General features: G+C 39.2%; 1 protein-coding gene across 7 annotated transcripts in view; it reads right to left on the reverse strand.

The window, feature by feature from the left end:
• Positions 1-15,987, reverse strand: part of Grik1 (glutamate ionotropic receptor kainate type subunit 1) — a 388,066-nt gene that overhangs the window by 58,429 nt on the left and 313,650 nt on the right. For 4 of the 7 annotated variants that reach the window (XM_006987928.4, XM_006987926.4, XM_076549148.1 and 1 more), the window contains exons 8-9: positions 5,137-5,244; positions 2,852-2,896 (exon numbers count right to left, since the gene is read on the reverse strand). In XM_006987928.4, coding sequence (XP_006987990.1) covers positions 2,852-2,896; positions 5,137-5,244 — 153 coding nt within the window. The remainder of the gene's footprint in view (positions 1-2,851; positions 2,897-5,136; positions 5,245-15,987) is intronic. The other 3 variants (XM_006987930.3, XM_006987927.3, XM_042259516.2) reach the window with 1 other exon arrangement.

The following is a 15,987-nucleotide window of genomic DNA, read 5'->3' on the forward strand; positions in this document are numbered from 1 at the left end:
AGGAGTATGATGGGATATCAGCCTCCACCTTTGAGAACCACTCAATACTTTCAGGGCTTCTTGTGGTATATAATCTATCTGTTAATGAGAGAGCATCTGTTTCCTTTTGTGAGCCATTATCTTGGGAAATTGGACATACTCTTTTTAACCTTCCCTCCTCCAATGATTTTGAGGCAGAACGTTGGCTTTTGGGACTCACACATCAAGGTAAACAACATTTTTTCTTATCCTATACTTCAGGCTTTATTGCATAAGATGTTTGCATGTGTAAGGTGGGCCCCTTGGTACCATTTCAATTAAACATTGATATGGACACTGAGGAGAATAGAATTCAGTTTTTAATTAAGTATTAGAGAGCATGCTTGTGACTTGAGCCACTTTTAAAATCAGAGTGCATTTAACTCTTATTCTCACTAATGTTAAGTGTGTGTTTAAATAATACCTTTAATCTTTAAAAATGGCATTATTGGATGCTGCTGTAATATTCTTTTCTAAAATAAAGCCTAAAGCTTTAGGTAAATATTCTCTCCCACTTTGCCTCTGGCTTTTCTTCCTTTTCCCAGCAGAGGCAGAGTGGTAAGTGAAGTGCTAAGAGACTATTGCTAGAATCCTGCCATTGACTCCCTCTCAAAGTCCCGAGAGCACAGATCTTCCTCTGTAAAATGAGGAAAAGGAGATGATTTTCCTGCCAGCTGGACTGCAGAAGAACCATTCCATAAAAACAAATCCAGTATGAGAATCAAGGAAAGGGCAGGCTGTTGTACTGGCTTTGCTTCTTAATTGAAATAAATGGACAGGCTGTCAGCAAGCTAGTGTCTCTGACGAGCTGGGACTCTGTGAGGCGCTGATGCATGCATGCTGGACAGAGCTGTGCATTTAACCAGATGCCCAGATGCTGGCCTTTCGACTGTGCTCTGCGACCAGGGAGGAATGCCTCTACAAGGCAGAACTTCAATTTCCAGACTGTGAAGCAAATGCCGACAGCAGTAATTCACTGCTGAGAAGCCTTGGGTGGGGAGCTCTTACATGTGGGGGAGGAACACTCAAATTGTCTGGCCTGCCTTCTCTCATTGTCAAATTGGCATGGGGAAGCAGCCATTTGGTATCTGAAATGTATGTGTGAATGAATGTCCAGGGAATATCGAGCCAACTTTTCAAAAGTGATGAAACAGGGAATTTAAGAGCGAGTCATTAGGATCTGTTTTCCAAACCTGGAGTCACAGGAACAAGGGATCTAAACCGGCTGAATGAAATAACTAGGCATGTATAGGAAACAAAATTAAAAGTGTTAATGTTTTCTCTTCCCTAAGGCTCCTTAGTGTGGGAGTGTCTTGCAAAGTTTACTCTCACCCTTGCTTGCCAAGAATGTCAGGTGAGCTATCTGGTGTTTTAGATAAAGTCCTGATGCTGAGGAAAGTTCTGGGCTATGGCTATGCTGGAGCAAACTCTTCTCTTAAAGACAGAATCTGCTTAGGGAAGTGCAACTTGTTTGTTGGGTTTGACTGAGTCCCTGGGCTGGAGTGCCATTACTGAGAATAGTAGATGAACCATGACCCCCATTCAGCTGATAATGTGAGCAATGAAGGATTAGCAGAGAGGATGAGGAAGGAAGTCATGAACTAGCAAGGTGAAGTTGTTATAACATCCTTGAGATGTGGATGCACATGGTACAGTGTAGTGGTGCTTCTAGGACTGTTCCTCTCCCTTGAGTTTAATTTCAGAGACTAGACTCTATCTATCCCATAGAGTATTTAGTTTAAATTAATTCAGCATTGCATAAAGTGCCAGGAGTCTTAAGCAATAAGCTGCTTTCAGAGTGGTGGGTAGATACATCTCTTTACTCCCAGTGAGGAAACTAGTTCACCTCCAATGGGCACTTTGCAACTTGGTTCATTGATAAAGCAATTTATTAAGCCCATGACTTTTAATACTTAAAAGGATATTTCTGAGATCATCTACTGAGTTCTACCAAGGGGATGATGAGATTTTTGGCTACTTGTAGAAGATGTTTACACTTTCTGTGACTCAGCCAATCATTTGAAAGGTGGAAGTGAGCCTGACAAACTGTTCAAGCTGAACAACCTGAAGTCATTTAAAGTCCATCCATCAATCAAGAGAAATTTTACAACTGGTTTTAGACAGAGTGAGAGAGGGAAAAAAGAGAGAGGTGGGAGCGAGGAGAAAGAATGGAGCCATTTTCTCCACAAGAGTCTTTCTGGGTCTAACATCTGCTTATGTAAATCTATGCACAGTCACTGGCAACACGATCATGTACAATAAACTATGAAATAGTGGGTGCTAAAATTCACAAGATAATCTCATTTCCCTTCAAAAGTTTTCTGATGATTTGTCCTCTGGAAACTAGTTCTAAAATAAATTTCAAGCCTATGCTCTGGCAAAACAAAGAGCTCATAAGAAAGGGGAGTTTCTGAAAATGGCCCATTTTTCCCAGTGGTGACATTGAAGGAAGTGCCCTTGCCTGTCTGACTAGTCTGATGGATCAAATCTATTGTTTTTGTTCCCCTTGGGGGAAATATTCCGTGGTTTGAGAAGATCTATAAATGGGCCCCTGTGTGTGTTCATTCCTGTTACCTGCTTGCAGTCTTCACAGACACTGATCCTGTCCAGTAGAAAATCTAATCCAGGGGGGATAGTTACCCACCCATCACTCATTAACCCACCACATGTCTACTTGCAATTCCTGATGATGCTGAGAGTGAACCCACTCTGCGTCCCACTTCTGTGGAGTCTCACCCCTAGCCTGCAGCTGGGAAGCTGCTGGTTTTGTAAGACTGGCAGGGTGCAGCCACCCCATCCCCAAGTGTCCTGCTGTTGTTATCAGGGTACAAACCTTCTTCCACACTTTATACAAGTGCTTAGACACTTCACCAGCAGCCTTGGTTTTTCAGAGGGAAAAAATAAAAACACACTTAATTAAAATGCAGCATGGAACCCATGAAGTACACAGAGTGCATTGCACTCCTCACCTGTTGTTTGGAATTTTGCATTTTAATTCATAGAAAGACCAACAATAGGTACAACAAGGAAAGGAAAATGGAGGCTGGGTACCACAGAAGTTGTGTGCTCCTTTCACACAGAAGAAAGTAATTAAAGCACCTTTGAATGTTTACAGGTATGCTGCAGGGTTAAAGGATATTCATCATGCTTTAAGAGAGTTGTTGAAGGAATTCATGATAAAAATCAGCCAGTCATTCAGTACACACACACACACACACACACACACACACACACACACACACACACACACACACACGTGTGCTTTCTAAACTACACGGATAAATATGTTGAATGATGTATCCTTTGATTATGAGTTTGCAGGCAGTAGAAAGCTGGGCAAGTGATGGGTGGACTTTTGGAAATGGTTCGTCTGTGAGCCCAGAGAAGCTGGCATGGAAAGTGTGGGCATGTCTTCCCTTGGCTCTCGAGGGACATGTGTTAGCTTCCCCCATTGCCTTCAAGGCTCAACCAGCAATCTCAGGAACTGAGCCCAAGTCACCTGAAGAAAAAAGTTATTGCAAACATTGAATAGATAAGAAACAAATAGAAAATACTTTCATCTAATTTGATTTTGCTTTTAATAGAAAAACACCAGTAGAATGTGCATAATATTGCTGTGTATATAAATAGCTGTGGAGACATCACAATAGTTCCATCTCTCTCATCACCTGTCTGAGCCAAGAAAGATATTTCCTTAACCACATTACTTCTCACCAAAAGGCAAAAAGGCAGAATGGAGTGGGCCTAGAGGAAACAGATATATTCTTTTAAATAACCACAAGCTTTTAGGTTATAATGAACATTCTTTTCTGTTCCTCCTGGTCCAAATATGCAATTATTTCAGGGCAGGTGGATGCTTAGTTCTCTGTTAAACCAGCAGAGGAACACAGCAGGGTAAAGATGATCAAACCAGTGAAAGAGAGAGACAGATTGAAGACCAAACTAGGGGAGGGGAAGAAGCAGGATTTTTGAAATGGGAACTCCACACGCACGTACTCTCAAAGTTGTGAGCTAATTGTTTTTCTCAAACATATCAACACCCGTGATAGCCTTCTACAACATCCAGGCTAATTAATCTTTGTTTCAATTAATGGTGCATGGGGCTGGGATGTGAGGGGAGAAGGGAGTTAAAATATGCCAAGGGAGAATTGTGTCCCAGTAAATGAAAACAATGAAACAGACATGAAAACCTTACCTTGCTTTAAAAATAAGCTCAACTATTTGAAATCAAACAAGCAATAAGCTGTTTCCAAGGGCCCTTTTATACTGAGTACCAGGCTTTGTGTGTTAGTCACCACCATCTGAAAATGTCCTGGTTCATGGAGTTCCGATGTCCAGGTGACTGCTTTGGGCTTTCAAAATCTGTTGTTCTTTAGGGCTCTGAAGGCAAATCCTCAAACTATAAATGCTGATTGCAACTTGTGGACATAGATATTAAACTGAATTGAGAAAATATATTGAGCAGCTAAATTCTTTGATCATGATTACTTAACAGTTTACCTTTGTGTTAGTATAAATAATAACTAAAATAAAAGTTCAAACTTTGAAATTGAGACTGCCAACTAAAATAATCCTAAAGTGAGAATCCAACATTAAAATTAAATTTTTTCTAGCATTTGTCCTAAATTAAGGATGCAATGTTAATTTGCTCCAGTAAGCCTTTTCTACACTATTTTATCCCTTCCCTCTGTCACCATACTCAAAATAGAGTTCAGCTAAAATTAATTTCTGAGTAACCCTTGGATGCTTTACCATAGATAAGCCAGATGCAATTTCCACAGTTCCAAGTCTAAACCCAACTTTTGTTAAATCTTTGAGAAACTGGCCTAAGAATGCCAGTGCATGGGGTTATGTAGGCAACAATACATATTTGCTTTATAGACCAAGCATTGATGGACATTAGTTAATGCTATTAGTTCCACATGTAAGTTGAGAATCTATCCCACCCATGCCTGACTTCCAATGTGAGAGAACGATCTAGAAGGCGGGGTGCTAAGGAGTATGCTAAGAAAGTCATTTTTATCATTCTCCCACTTGTCTGTGCCATTTAGGTGAAACGCATGAACAGTGCCCTTTCGCGAGTCTATTGGTGACTTTATTCATCATCAAGGAGGTTACCTTTTCAGTTCCTTCCTCCTTGAGACTGATAATGTCCAGGTCAAAATCCTTTCTCAAGCCATCGGTCTTATTAAAGGTGATACGCCCAGTCAAGCCATCCCATCGAGCCTGAGGACAGTTAGAGTACAGTGTTATCACTTAACCGTTATTATAATCGCAAGCCCATCAACAGTGCAATGCCTCGGGTTCATCCCAGTATCCAGGTACTCAGCTGTATCGCGATTCTAACCATTGCTTTGGTTCACTGACTTGAAAGTGGAGCACTTCACTGTTTTATTAGTTCTCATTTCTTATACCAGCCCTAACATTTAAACACAGTCAGTCTTGTAATAGTGGCAATCTAAATGGAGAGGAAGAAAAGAGTCACTCTAAAATCATCTGTTCATGGAATGAAAGAGTCTAAGAAGTCATAGCATTCTGTTTTCCAAGGTCAATTTGAACCCCCTTCAAGCTATTGCCAAAGGGAAGTGCCTCCTACCTCTTTCTTCCTCTGTGAAAAAGATATGGACAAATGACGCATCATTAACATTATTGGATGTTTAGAGTATTCATAATTTATATATCTCTTTATATGTTGGGATTTTAGTTTCTTATGGCTACTATAGCCCATAGAAACAACCAATGTCATACGCAGGGAGACTAACTTTTGTGTGTACCTGGGCACTGCCTGGCATCACAGTCCCCTACCCCATAACATATCAATTTTATATATTTTTGTGCTGCAGTCACTACTTCTTATTTTTAAGCCAAAGGCTGGCTTTGTGGAAATAAAAGCTACCAAATTAGCTATAGTGTTGAGGTTACTTCCAATGCCTAGCATCCGAGGACAATTTATCTAAAGCGTTGGTTCAGTTGAAATCTCTGCTGTGTTAAGGGTTGGGATTAAGTTCACTGTAGACAATGAGCAGTCTTACCCCACCTCCAGGTCTGTTTGGAAGAAGGTAGTTATTTTCATTAAGTTCTACACAGTTTTGGGAAAGCTTTTTCCTGGAGGTGGCTTTTCTGTTATGGAGGTCATGTTGTGAATCAATTTGGCCCATTGTGCAGAATTTATGGGGCTCTCTGAAAATGTAAAGGACTGGTAGCATTTACCTCTTGCTGTAGCATATAGCTTGTAGCATGGTCTTAAAACCCAGTTTGGAAATCCAATTTTATTTCTATAGAGTTGCCTATTGTGTCGCTTTGTTTGGATTCTGTTGCATTAGCTTTATTCTTGTTCCAATCACCGCGGCTGAGTAATTTCCACTTCTTGCTTTCCCCCCTGCACATCCAAGTGGCAGAAAAGTTCCCTTTTCATGTTCTGACAATGGCTCCTTCCCTGCCTTAGATATCGACAAAGACTCCCTGCCTGGGCTTTTACCGAGCTGTATCTCTTGACCTTCAAAGTCAGTGCTGCCAACATTACACACATCTACCTGCCTCCTATCCCTAGATAAGTTGTATTTGGATTTGGATTTTTGGACTAATTGCTGCTAAGCATTTATTAATCACCAATTTAACTATTGATCAAGGTGAACATATAATTTTTGTATGCCATAAATAAGACCCGTAAGGAACCCACATTCTGAAGCAGGGCTGAACCATGTACAATTTAGATAATGACATACAATTATATTCTTCATAATCATAATTTGCTTGCCTTATGTAGATGCATTGCTGAGGGCACAATTACAGTATACTTAACTGAAAACAATACTTATATAATTGTCCCTATTTTAGGAGATAGCTTTAATATCTACCCTGTTAGATCTTTAGACAATTACCACTTAATACCAACTAAGTCAAATAATGTGATTGCTTTGTTTTCCTTTGGGCATTCCATCTAATGGATAAAAAAAAAATAAGAATCAGAAACTCAGAGAAGAACAAAAAAATGTTTCATTAGCCATTATGACTTATTGTATGTCTTTTTTCAAGAAATTATTAGTTGTTATAAATATATATGTAATATATACATGTATATATGTGTTTGGTATGTAAATGTCTGATACCTAATTCTAGGCTCTTAGAGTAGACAATTATAAATACCAACTTATTAAAATGACTTCTTTACTCATTTTTTCTAAAGGTAATTTAAATATGTAAAGAATACTAAACCCTTTCTTAAAATTTCTCCTGACATACCATTTTTATTTGCTATGGTGAATATCTTGTCTCCCATAGAAAGACAGATACTTAGTTGAGAGTAGAGTGTCTTCTTGTAGGGAACATGGACTTTTAAGAATAGTAGTTTCCAACATTTTTTTCTTTGAATGTTAGAAACAATTATTTGTCTGAGGATTTGGAATAGAAGGCTCATGGAGACCCCAAAGGTGAACTTCCCTCATTAAATAAAAGAAAGAAAATACATCCTCTCTCATAACCCCCACCCCATTGCTGGTATCACCAGGCCTGGCAAGAAGTCATTTCTATATGGCTATTGTATGCATTACTAAAACTTTACTGGAATTTGAAACTAAGCCAAAAAATTGGTATGATTTGAATTAATGCTGAGGAGAAATGGTATTTTTTAGTTCACTATTATATGGTGTCCATAGCTGCATGTTGATTTGTAGGTGCTCTATGTAATAAATCAGTTGTGTACAAAAGTTATCACTTCACTACTCCATAGGACATTAGTAACCTTTGCCTTTCCTGGCAGCTTCTGAAACAGCTAGTTCTCTGCCATCCTGCTGGTTCACATGCACCTGATTTAAAATTATATGCTCTGCTAGAGACTGTCCTATGAAGGCACTCGAATATCCTTGCCCACTAGGGTGGTCTGTGTAGGTCATTCACACTTAGAAACATCTTTTTATATTTTCCCCAGTCCTAGGGCAAAGCCTAAGCCGTAATGGCATTTTGTAATTCCTAACCTCTGTCTGTATTGCTTTTCCTGCCTTCCCTTTCCTCTTCTGATTATGTGTTCTAATTCTGAACTTTGGTCAAATCTGTCAGTTCAAAACTATTTTGGTCCACTCATGGCTTGAATACTTGAATACTTTCTCCTCTGTGATTGGATTCAGAGACTAGTCTTATCTCACTGACCACCCCCATTGGTGGTTCAGAGAGTGTTTAGCGTCTCAGGAACTGACACACAACCAGGTGTACACACAGTACTGGGTATTTGGGTACTGGGACAGCCTCAAGAACATAAACAGGAGGTGTGTGTGTGTGTGTGTGTGTGTGTGTGTGTGTGTGTGTGTGTGTGTGTGTGTGTGTGTGTGTACTTATTTAAGCAGTTATTTTACATAGATAGTAAGGACAATAAGGAATCTGGCACTTTGTTATCAAGTGGTGGTCTATCACATAAATAAAATGCTACAACATTAAGATATGCTTGTGGGTACAATAGTAGCATGAATCTTATGAGGGTATCTAATAGCTTCCTGATTAGATTTGATTCCTTCTCCACAGGAGGAAATGCTTGCTTAGTATTATATATCTGAGCTTATGTCTGGGAAGTTCACAGACCCCAGAGGTAAATCTATTATTCTGCTAAATGGGCACAGTATCAAACTTTCCTCTAAATTCAGATCTCTATATCCATATTTAGTGCAGCTCTCAGACCTCACCAGGGAATTCTTTGTGCAGTGGATGGTAGTTAACACAGAACCTCCTAAGTGGTCCAAGTACAGAGAGTAAGTGATGGTGGATTGCTCTGTCATAATTGGGACACTAGTATCATATCTTCTCCCCCTCAAAGCTCAGGAAACATTTTTGGAAGAGAGAGCAGAAAGATTTTAAGAGCTGGAGTTTGGCCAGGGCTGTGGTGTTGTGAAATAATGTTTTCTGCACATGACAGGACTGATAGAGGTATAACCCCACGGCAGCTCTGGTTGCATGCCCAGACCTGTCCAAGATGAAGCCAGTCAGTATCCTGGCATAGACAGGAGAAGGGCTGGTGAGGCCCCACCCTTCGCGGATGAGCTATTTCAGCTGATGGCTAGCCATGGGAGGAGGGGGAGAAGGAGTCTGTTTTCATCAAGGGTACCACTTCTGGTTGGTCATCCATGCTGAAATGGATGGCCCCACACTCATGGGTGTATGGTAAGCACCAACTGAGCTCGGCGGGTTAATTTCTTTAAAAATGTCATAAAATTTGGAGGGGATAGGGACTAGATTTAGGAGGAAATATGGGGAGAATATACAGATGACTATGATAAAAAATACATTGTGTGTGTATATGACATTCTCAAGAGTATTAGTAAAATCTATTTAAAAGTATCGCGGAAATTGTTACCTTACAATCATTTTGATCGCATGGAATTGTTTCTTAAAAATTAGCTAATAAAGTATTGCATGCCTTTCCTTTAATTCTTTTGGTGTGAATTATATAGTACAAATGCAATATTTTTTTATTTTTTCTCATTGACAGGATAGTTTGATTGTCATAAATTTCTTATACTGGTTCACTGATTAGATTGGCTAGCATTGCCACACAATATTAAAAATAAAGGCATAAACCTACTTATGCAATCTATTGAGTTAGAATTAGGACAGAATTTTATATCAATACTAATTCTACTCTGTGACAGATTCTTTTAAAATTAATTTTCATGTTTCTGATTGATCAGCAGACCTTGAGATATTATTACATAATGTTTATTTGTGGATAATTGTTGACTATCTGGATAATCATTCAGTAAAATATGCTGACAAGTTTACTTTCAGGTGCACATGTAGCTTCACGCAGGTGATGTACATTTATTTATTTTTTTGTTAGAAAATAAGATGCTACCTTGGGTCATGTTATTTCACATGCTTATTTTTCTTACTTTTAGGAAGTCATGAAAGGCTTGTGTGCACCAAGGGGGTTGTGTTATGTATACTCATGTATGTGAGATAATGAATGAGCTGAACTTTCAAGGGTGAAAAGATAGACTACATTCCAAATCATGAACAAATGCAGGTAACGAAAGAGCATGAGTACGGGTAGGATATGGAATTTGAGGAAATGGAGTATCATGACCTTAAAGTTTAATACCTGTGCACAAACCTAAGTAGATGCTAAGAAATGTATTGAAATTTAGCAATGCTTGTATAGTATTTACAGTTTTATTAATAAGATGAACAGTTTTAGGTTTTTGTGGTATTTTCACCCAAGTATTCTAAAATATGAAATTTGAATTTATCCCCTTTCAGAAATGATGATTGATCTTAGAGTATCTTTCTGCTCTTAATGAAAATACATGAAAAATAGTGACTTACCTTCCTTGTAATCTATTCTAACAGGATTTCATTCCCACTCCCTTCCACCATCCAGTGGTTTCAACTTTATTCTCTTTCTTGTTTGAGAATGCAGTTTGGAAACTGCTTTTGACAATGGATGTGAATCTCAGTGACTCAGGGGAAGATGGGGCCAGATGCTCTGACCTCCTGTTAAGCTGTGTTGTTATTGGTACAGCCCAGCTTTGATACTTAAGATAACATCATTTTGACAGATGTTATCATACTATATAAGCACATATACATACATGGCCTACTATTGGGCCATATATGGGGAACCTTTGGTGATGTATCACTACTGTTATATTTGAGAACAAATCTCTTTCAATCAAAGACAGCAAACGTATTGTCAAGGACCAAGTGTTCAAATAGGGAACTAAGGTCTAGAAAACCACTTCAAGGAACTGTTCTCTCATTTGCTCTATGGTTTACAGGATTCCAGACTTATCAGTGTTAAGGAAAGTATTTTTCTAGCAAGCCAAGAACTCTCTCAGATGTTCAGCACCTTGAAGAAAGCTAACCTCACCAAACTGTATAGAAATGCATAGGGATACTATACTGTATGATTGAATGAATAATATTGTCTCTCTTTCAACATCCACATGCTAATCCTGCATGCTAGAGTACATCAAAGAGATATGATATGACCAAGGTAAGAATGTTAACATGGAAAGTTCACCTAGATTTTCTGACTCTGCCACATATAACCACAAAGCTCTGTATAAGAAGGGCCCAGGAGGGGCTCGGCCAATACAAGATGAAGTGATAACACTTGGAGAAGTCAGGGAGAGATTTAGAAGATGCTACATCATTGGCTTTGAAGTCAGAGGCAAATCTCTACAAGATGGGGCTTAGAGAATGTCGCCCAAAGCAGGGCAAGGTGAAGGAATTTAGTTTTCTTTATAGCCCCCAGAAGAAATCACGCTTCCAACCCTCCACTTTGGCTCCATGAGACATGTGTCAGATTCCCGACTTCCAGAATCATAAGAGAAGTAAGTCGTGTAGCTCTGAGATGGTTTGGTGGGTAAGGCACGTACAGCCAAGCCCAACAATTGAGTTCAAAACCTGGGGAAAGCCTGCTGAAAGGAAAGAACAGCTCAAGTCTTGTGTCCTGTGGCCTCCACATGCACTCTGGGGCAAGTAAGTGCCTGGAGACACGCACATACACACACTCACAGCACATTCACCCATGCAGACACTCACACACATCACACTCACTCTCACACACACTCACATAGATACAGATAAATAAATACGTGTAAGGATAATCTTGAGTTACATTACACCGAAGAGTTTGTGATAATGTATTTAAACATCAACAGGACCTTTAAACTCCTTGTAATAAAAAAGTCAGTGAAAATAACAAAAATCATTTCTGGAGAAGAGAGACCTGAATGTAAAGCCAAATGCTAATTTGGAAATTTCTCATAGAAATTATTTTGTGAACTCAGTATCTGCTTGAGGCAGTGGCTCTGACTTTGCCACCTAGGCTCTAGTAGCCTATGTAGTTAATTAACATCTTCTTGGCCCTCAGGTAAATTAATCAAGCCCTAATTGAGTGACAACAGACTTCCTGCAATATGAATAGTCTTCTGTCATTATTTATGATGTAACCACAGACTAGTGAATTACCTAAATCTTGAAAATAAAACAAAAGGATGACTCTGTGTTCTCTCAGTGCCCCATGGGATCACTAACAGCCTTGTGTATGAATGATTTAATTCTAGAGGCTTCTACTTTTGTTGTTGTATTATTTAATGTTGTTGAGGATCCAGACTATGAAATTACATGTTAACTAATGATTTTTTTTGTCCAACAGAAATGCAAGTAATTTCATGACTTTTAAAGGTTGCCATGTAGTGCAAGAACATGTTTTTTACTCCAGCTCCATAGGATCATTTCAGACCTCTTTTGGTGGAGATGCTGTTACCATTGCTCGCCCGTGAGCCTGCTTTAGTGTCTGGGTGCTCCCATCACTAAGAAGATTTGGGGTGTCTCTTCACTTTGGATTTGCCTGAGAATCATACTGATAACTTTGGAAGATGTGAAGGAATGTACATGTGCTATCTCATGTGATCTTTATAGTAGCTGAGGTGGTACCTTATGTCATCCCAGGTTCTTGTCATCCATGTCATCCCAGGTTCTTCAAGGGGACAAATCCTATAGTCAGTACCAATCCCTTGAGGATCCAGAGACAGACAGCCTTGTAATTTCCCTGTCACATTGCCTCCCCAGGGTGAGGTCATGAGAAAACCACAGGACAAGGCTCCTTTCCTCCCTCTATACTGTGACTTTGATCTTTGCATATATCATGAGAAGAGCATATACTCCAACCCCAAATGAAAGAAGAAATAAAAGGGTGTTTATGAATCATCACTACAATCCTGAATTTTACTGGCTCAGTGGCTTGTTTCATATCTGAGTTGCCCACATAGACTCATCTTAGCTCTCAAGGAATCACTCAAAGGGAAAATAAAACTTATGTTCTGGCTTCTAGGATCCCACTTCTTTGTTTTGTCTAGCACAGAGCAGCCTGATCCTCAAAGTCAAGGCTGCAAAGCTAGATGGAGTTTTCTGCAGGAAGAGAATCAAAGGGAAGCACTCTAGGGCAGCCCTTTCCCTTTGGGTCTTGTGTCTGGTCACCTGGAATTCAGTACAGGAGTCCAACGGCCACTGAAAAGGGAAATTCTTTCAAAGACGTTCTGAACTCTTGGACTTGCATGCCCTCGTGGTTGGAGTGCTTCTGGTTTGCTGCCAGACTGCCTCTCAGTGTCATCATAACCCCTTTCGTTCACCAACCACTGGGTAAAATGGGGCTCATGACAGACTTGTTCTCTGGGCTTTTGGGTTTTTGAATCGTGTGTGTTCAGCTGAGAGACTTTTTACCATAAACACTGGTGGCTTTTGCTGACTTAAAATTTTAATTGTAAGGCTGCAAAGCACATTTTTAAGTTCTTTCTTGTCACACAAGCCTACTCCCGTACCAGTGTCTTCTGTATATCCCCCCCACAGTCTTCCCTCCCCTGCCTTTATTTTGACAAGTTCAAAATAGCTTCTTTTCTTTTATTCAGAGATGTCAATATTGCCTTGACTTTTGCAAGGCACACTGGATCCATGATATGACAGAATAATTTTAAAAAGCTAAACAGAAAATTAGGAGAATTTCAGGTAAAAGGAGGAGGATTTAGTAACCTAATAAATAGATAAGCTTCTATTGGCTTCAGTTCTGACAATTCCAACCACACTGCATTGAGAAATTAAAAATCAACAACAACAAAGCCACTAGGAGACAGCTAATTAATTGTCACATATTGCTCACAAACAAGGCTTTGTCATAAACTTGGCATTATAAACAAGGTATTTTTCAATGTAACGACAGCTAACTTACAGTGTTATAAACATGAAGCGTTTATTTTGGGGGGAGAATTTGACTTTGGTATCAAATGATGTGAGTTCACATTTTGACCCTTATTTTGATTAGCTAGTGGCTCTGGGCAAATTGCTTCGATCTTCATTTGCAAAAATGAGTACTATCTTCACCTAGATATTATAAAGATAAAAATATGTAATGCTTCAAAATCCTAACAAAGGATTATTGGCTTGGAAGCTGAATAGAAACCCAATTTGCTTATTTTCTCTTTGCTTGTTTGTTCCTTGCTGATGTCTGGTTACTCATACAGAAGCTCACAGTGAACTTTGCTCCATCTCCAAGACTTTTTCATGCTGCTCATTAGCAAATGCAGAGGGCCCTTCCAGACCATCACTTATGTTAGCAGAGGGACTCCCACCTTTAAATGAGCATGTCACATGCACTTGTTTGAGGTGGAATCCAAGGATCTGGAGCTTCTTTATAAGTACTTTAGTTCAGTTTAATGAAGGTGGTTCTCACAGCACACATTGAGAATCACTGAAATATGACTTGAAGCTTGGCAATTCCACAGACCTGATATTCTTTGGCTGTGTTTGTAGAACTATGACAACAAAGAGTTATTAATCAGATATTAAGCATGGAACATTTTGATGATTAATGTCCCCCACCCTTTCTCATTTTCTTCATCTTATCTTATCTTATCTTATCTTATCTTATCTTATCTTATCTTATCTTATCTTATCTTATCTTATCTTATCTTATCTTATCTACCCATCCATCCATCCATCCATCCATTCTCTATCTATCTATCTATCTATCTATCTATCTATCTATCTATCTATCATTTAATTATAGAGAATGTACAGTTGAGAAGTAAATAGTAGCCTTGATAATGGTGTTATAGAACTGAGAAAGTCAGCTACAGTTGGTATGATCTGTGTTATATTTAGAAATTAGACATTAAAATTTCCACTAAGGCTTAACAGGGTTTGATATCTTTTATACTTTCACTGGCAGCATTGTGACCATAGTATTGGGCATGTACTCATTGAATCTCATTATCCCTATAATCCAAGATATTATTGGAAGTAATACAAACCACTCTGAGATAAATTATTTTGTTGAACTGTAAGCAAAGGAGATTTATGGAGTCTTCTCAGAGAGTCTATTGGCCCTCAAGAAGTGGATGTGTCTCACAGTTCTCAGAGCTGTAATTATTCTTGAGTTAACTATTGTTTTTACTGTTCTTCTTGGACAGCTAATTGCATTTACTTACATAAGGAACTAATTTCTTCCTACTCCAACCCTAGTGTTCTTTCAGTGGAGCACTAGTCTGGTGATAGTTTAGACTCAATGGCATGTCCACCAAAGTCCAAAGCTTATATGTTGGTATGGGTCTGAAGGTGGCTGTGCTCCTGGTTCAAAGATCCCTGCATGTGGCTTACAGTGGAGGAGCTTACACCTCCCAATGGCCACTACCCATGAACTTTGTGTTCAAATATTGTGGATTCATCCTCAGACTCTGTGCACACTCATAATTAATACCTTTGTTCCTTCTACTCTGTCTACTTGAAATTCCTTCTTCCAGCATGTTTTTAGAAGTCTTACTTATTGATAGAATGCAAATGTTACAACAGCAGAGATTTTCCCACTGATACGTTCCAACAAACAAGAGGAGTGTTAGGTCCCTAGCAAGTACTCATGAAACACTTGCTGAATTAACAAAAGAATCAATCAGGATCAATTCAAATGCCACCTCTGATTGGATGCTGTCTGAATAACTTCATTTAGCATGTCTAGTTTTTTTATTCTAATTTTTTTCTTCTTCCATTGTCATGTGTGTATGTTTGCATGTGTGGGGGAACACTTGTGTCAGTGTGTGTGTGTGTGTGTGTGTGTGTGTGTGTGTGTGTGTGTGTGATTATTAATGTGGAAACCTGACATTCATGTTGGGAACCTCCTCGACCATTCTTCTCCTTTACTCAATGAGGTAGGTGGTAATCAAATTTAGAGCTTGCTGAGAAGGCTAGTCTCACTAGCCAACTTGCTCAGGGATCCCCTGTTTCTACCTTCCTGAAATGAAGACAAACTAAAGCTAGGTCATCATTCCTTCTGAGCATTGATATGGGTGCTAAGACTCCATCTTTGGGCATCACACTTGCCTGGCAAGTGCTTTAACCACTGAGCCACCCCCTCAACCCCTTATTCTAAAGGTTTTAATTGTGTTTTGTTTATAGCCTATACTACCCCTCATTGCAGCCCCTTGTTAAAAC

This window comes from Peromyscus maniculatus, chromosome 12 (assembly GCF_049852395.1).
Source record: "Peromyscus maniculatus bairdii isolate BWxNUB_F1_BW_parent chromosome 12, HU_Pman_BW_mat_3.1, whole genome shotgun sequence".
Taxonomy (NCBI): domain Eukaryota; kingdom Metazoa; phylum Chordata; class Mammalia; order Rodentia; family Cricetidae; genus Peromyscus; species Peromyscus maniculatus.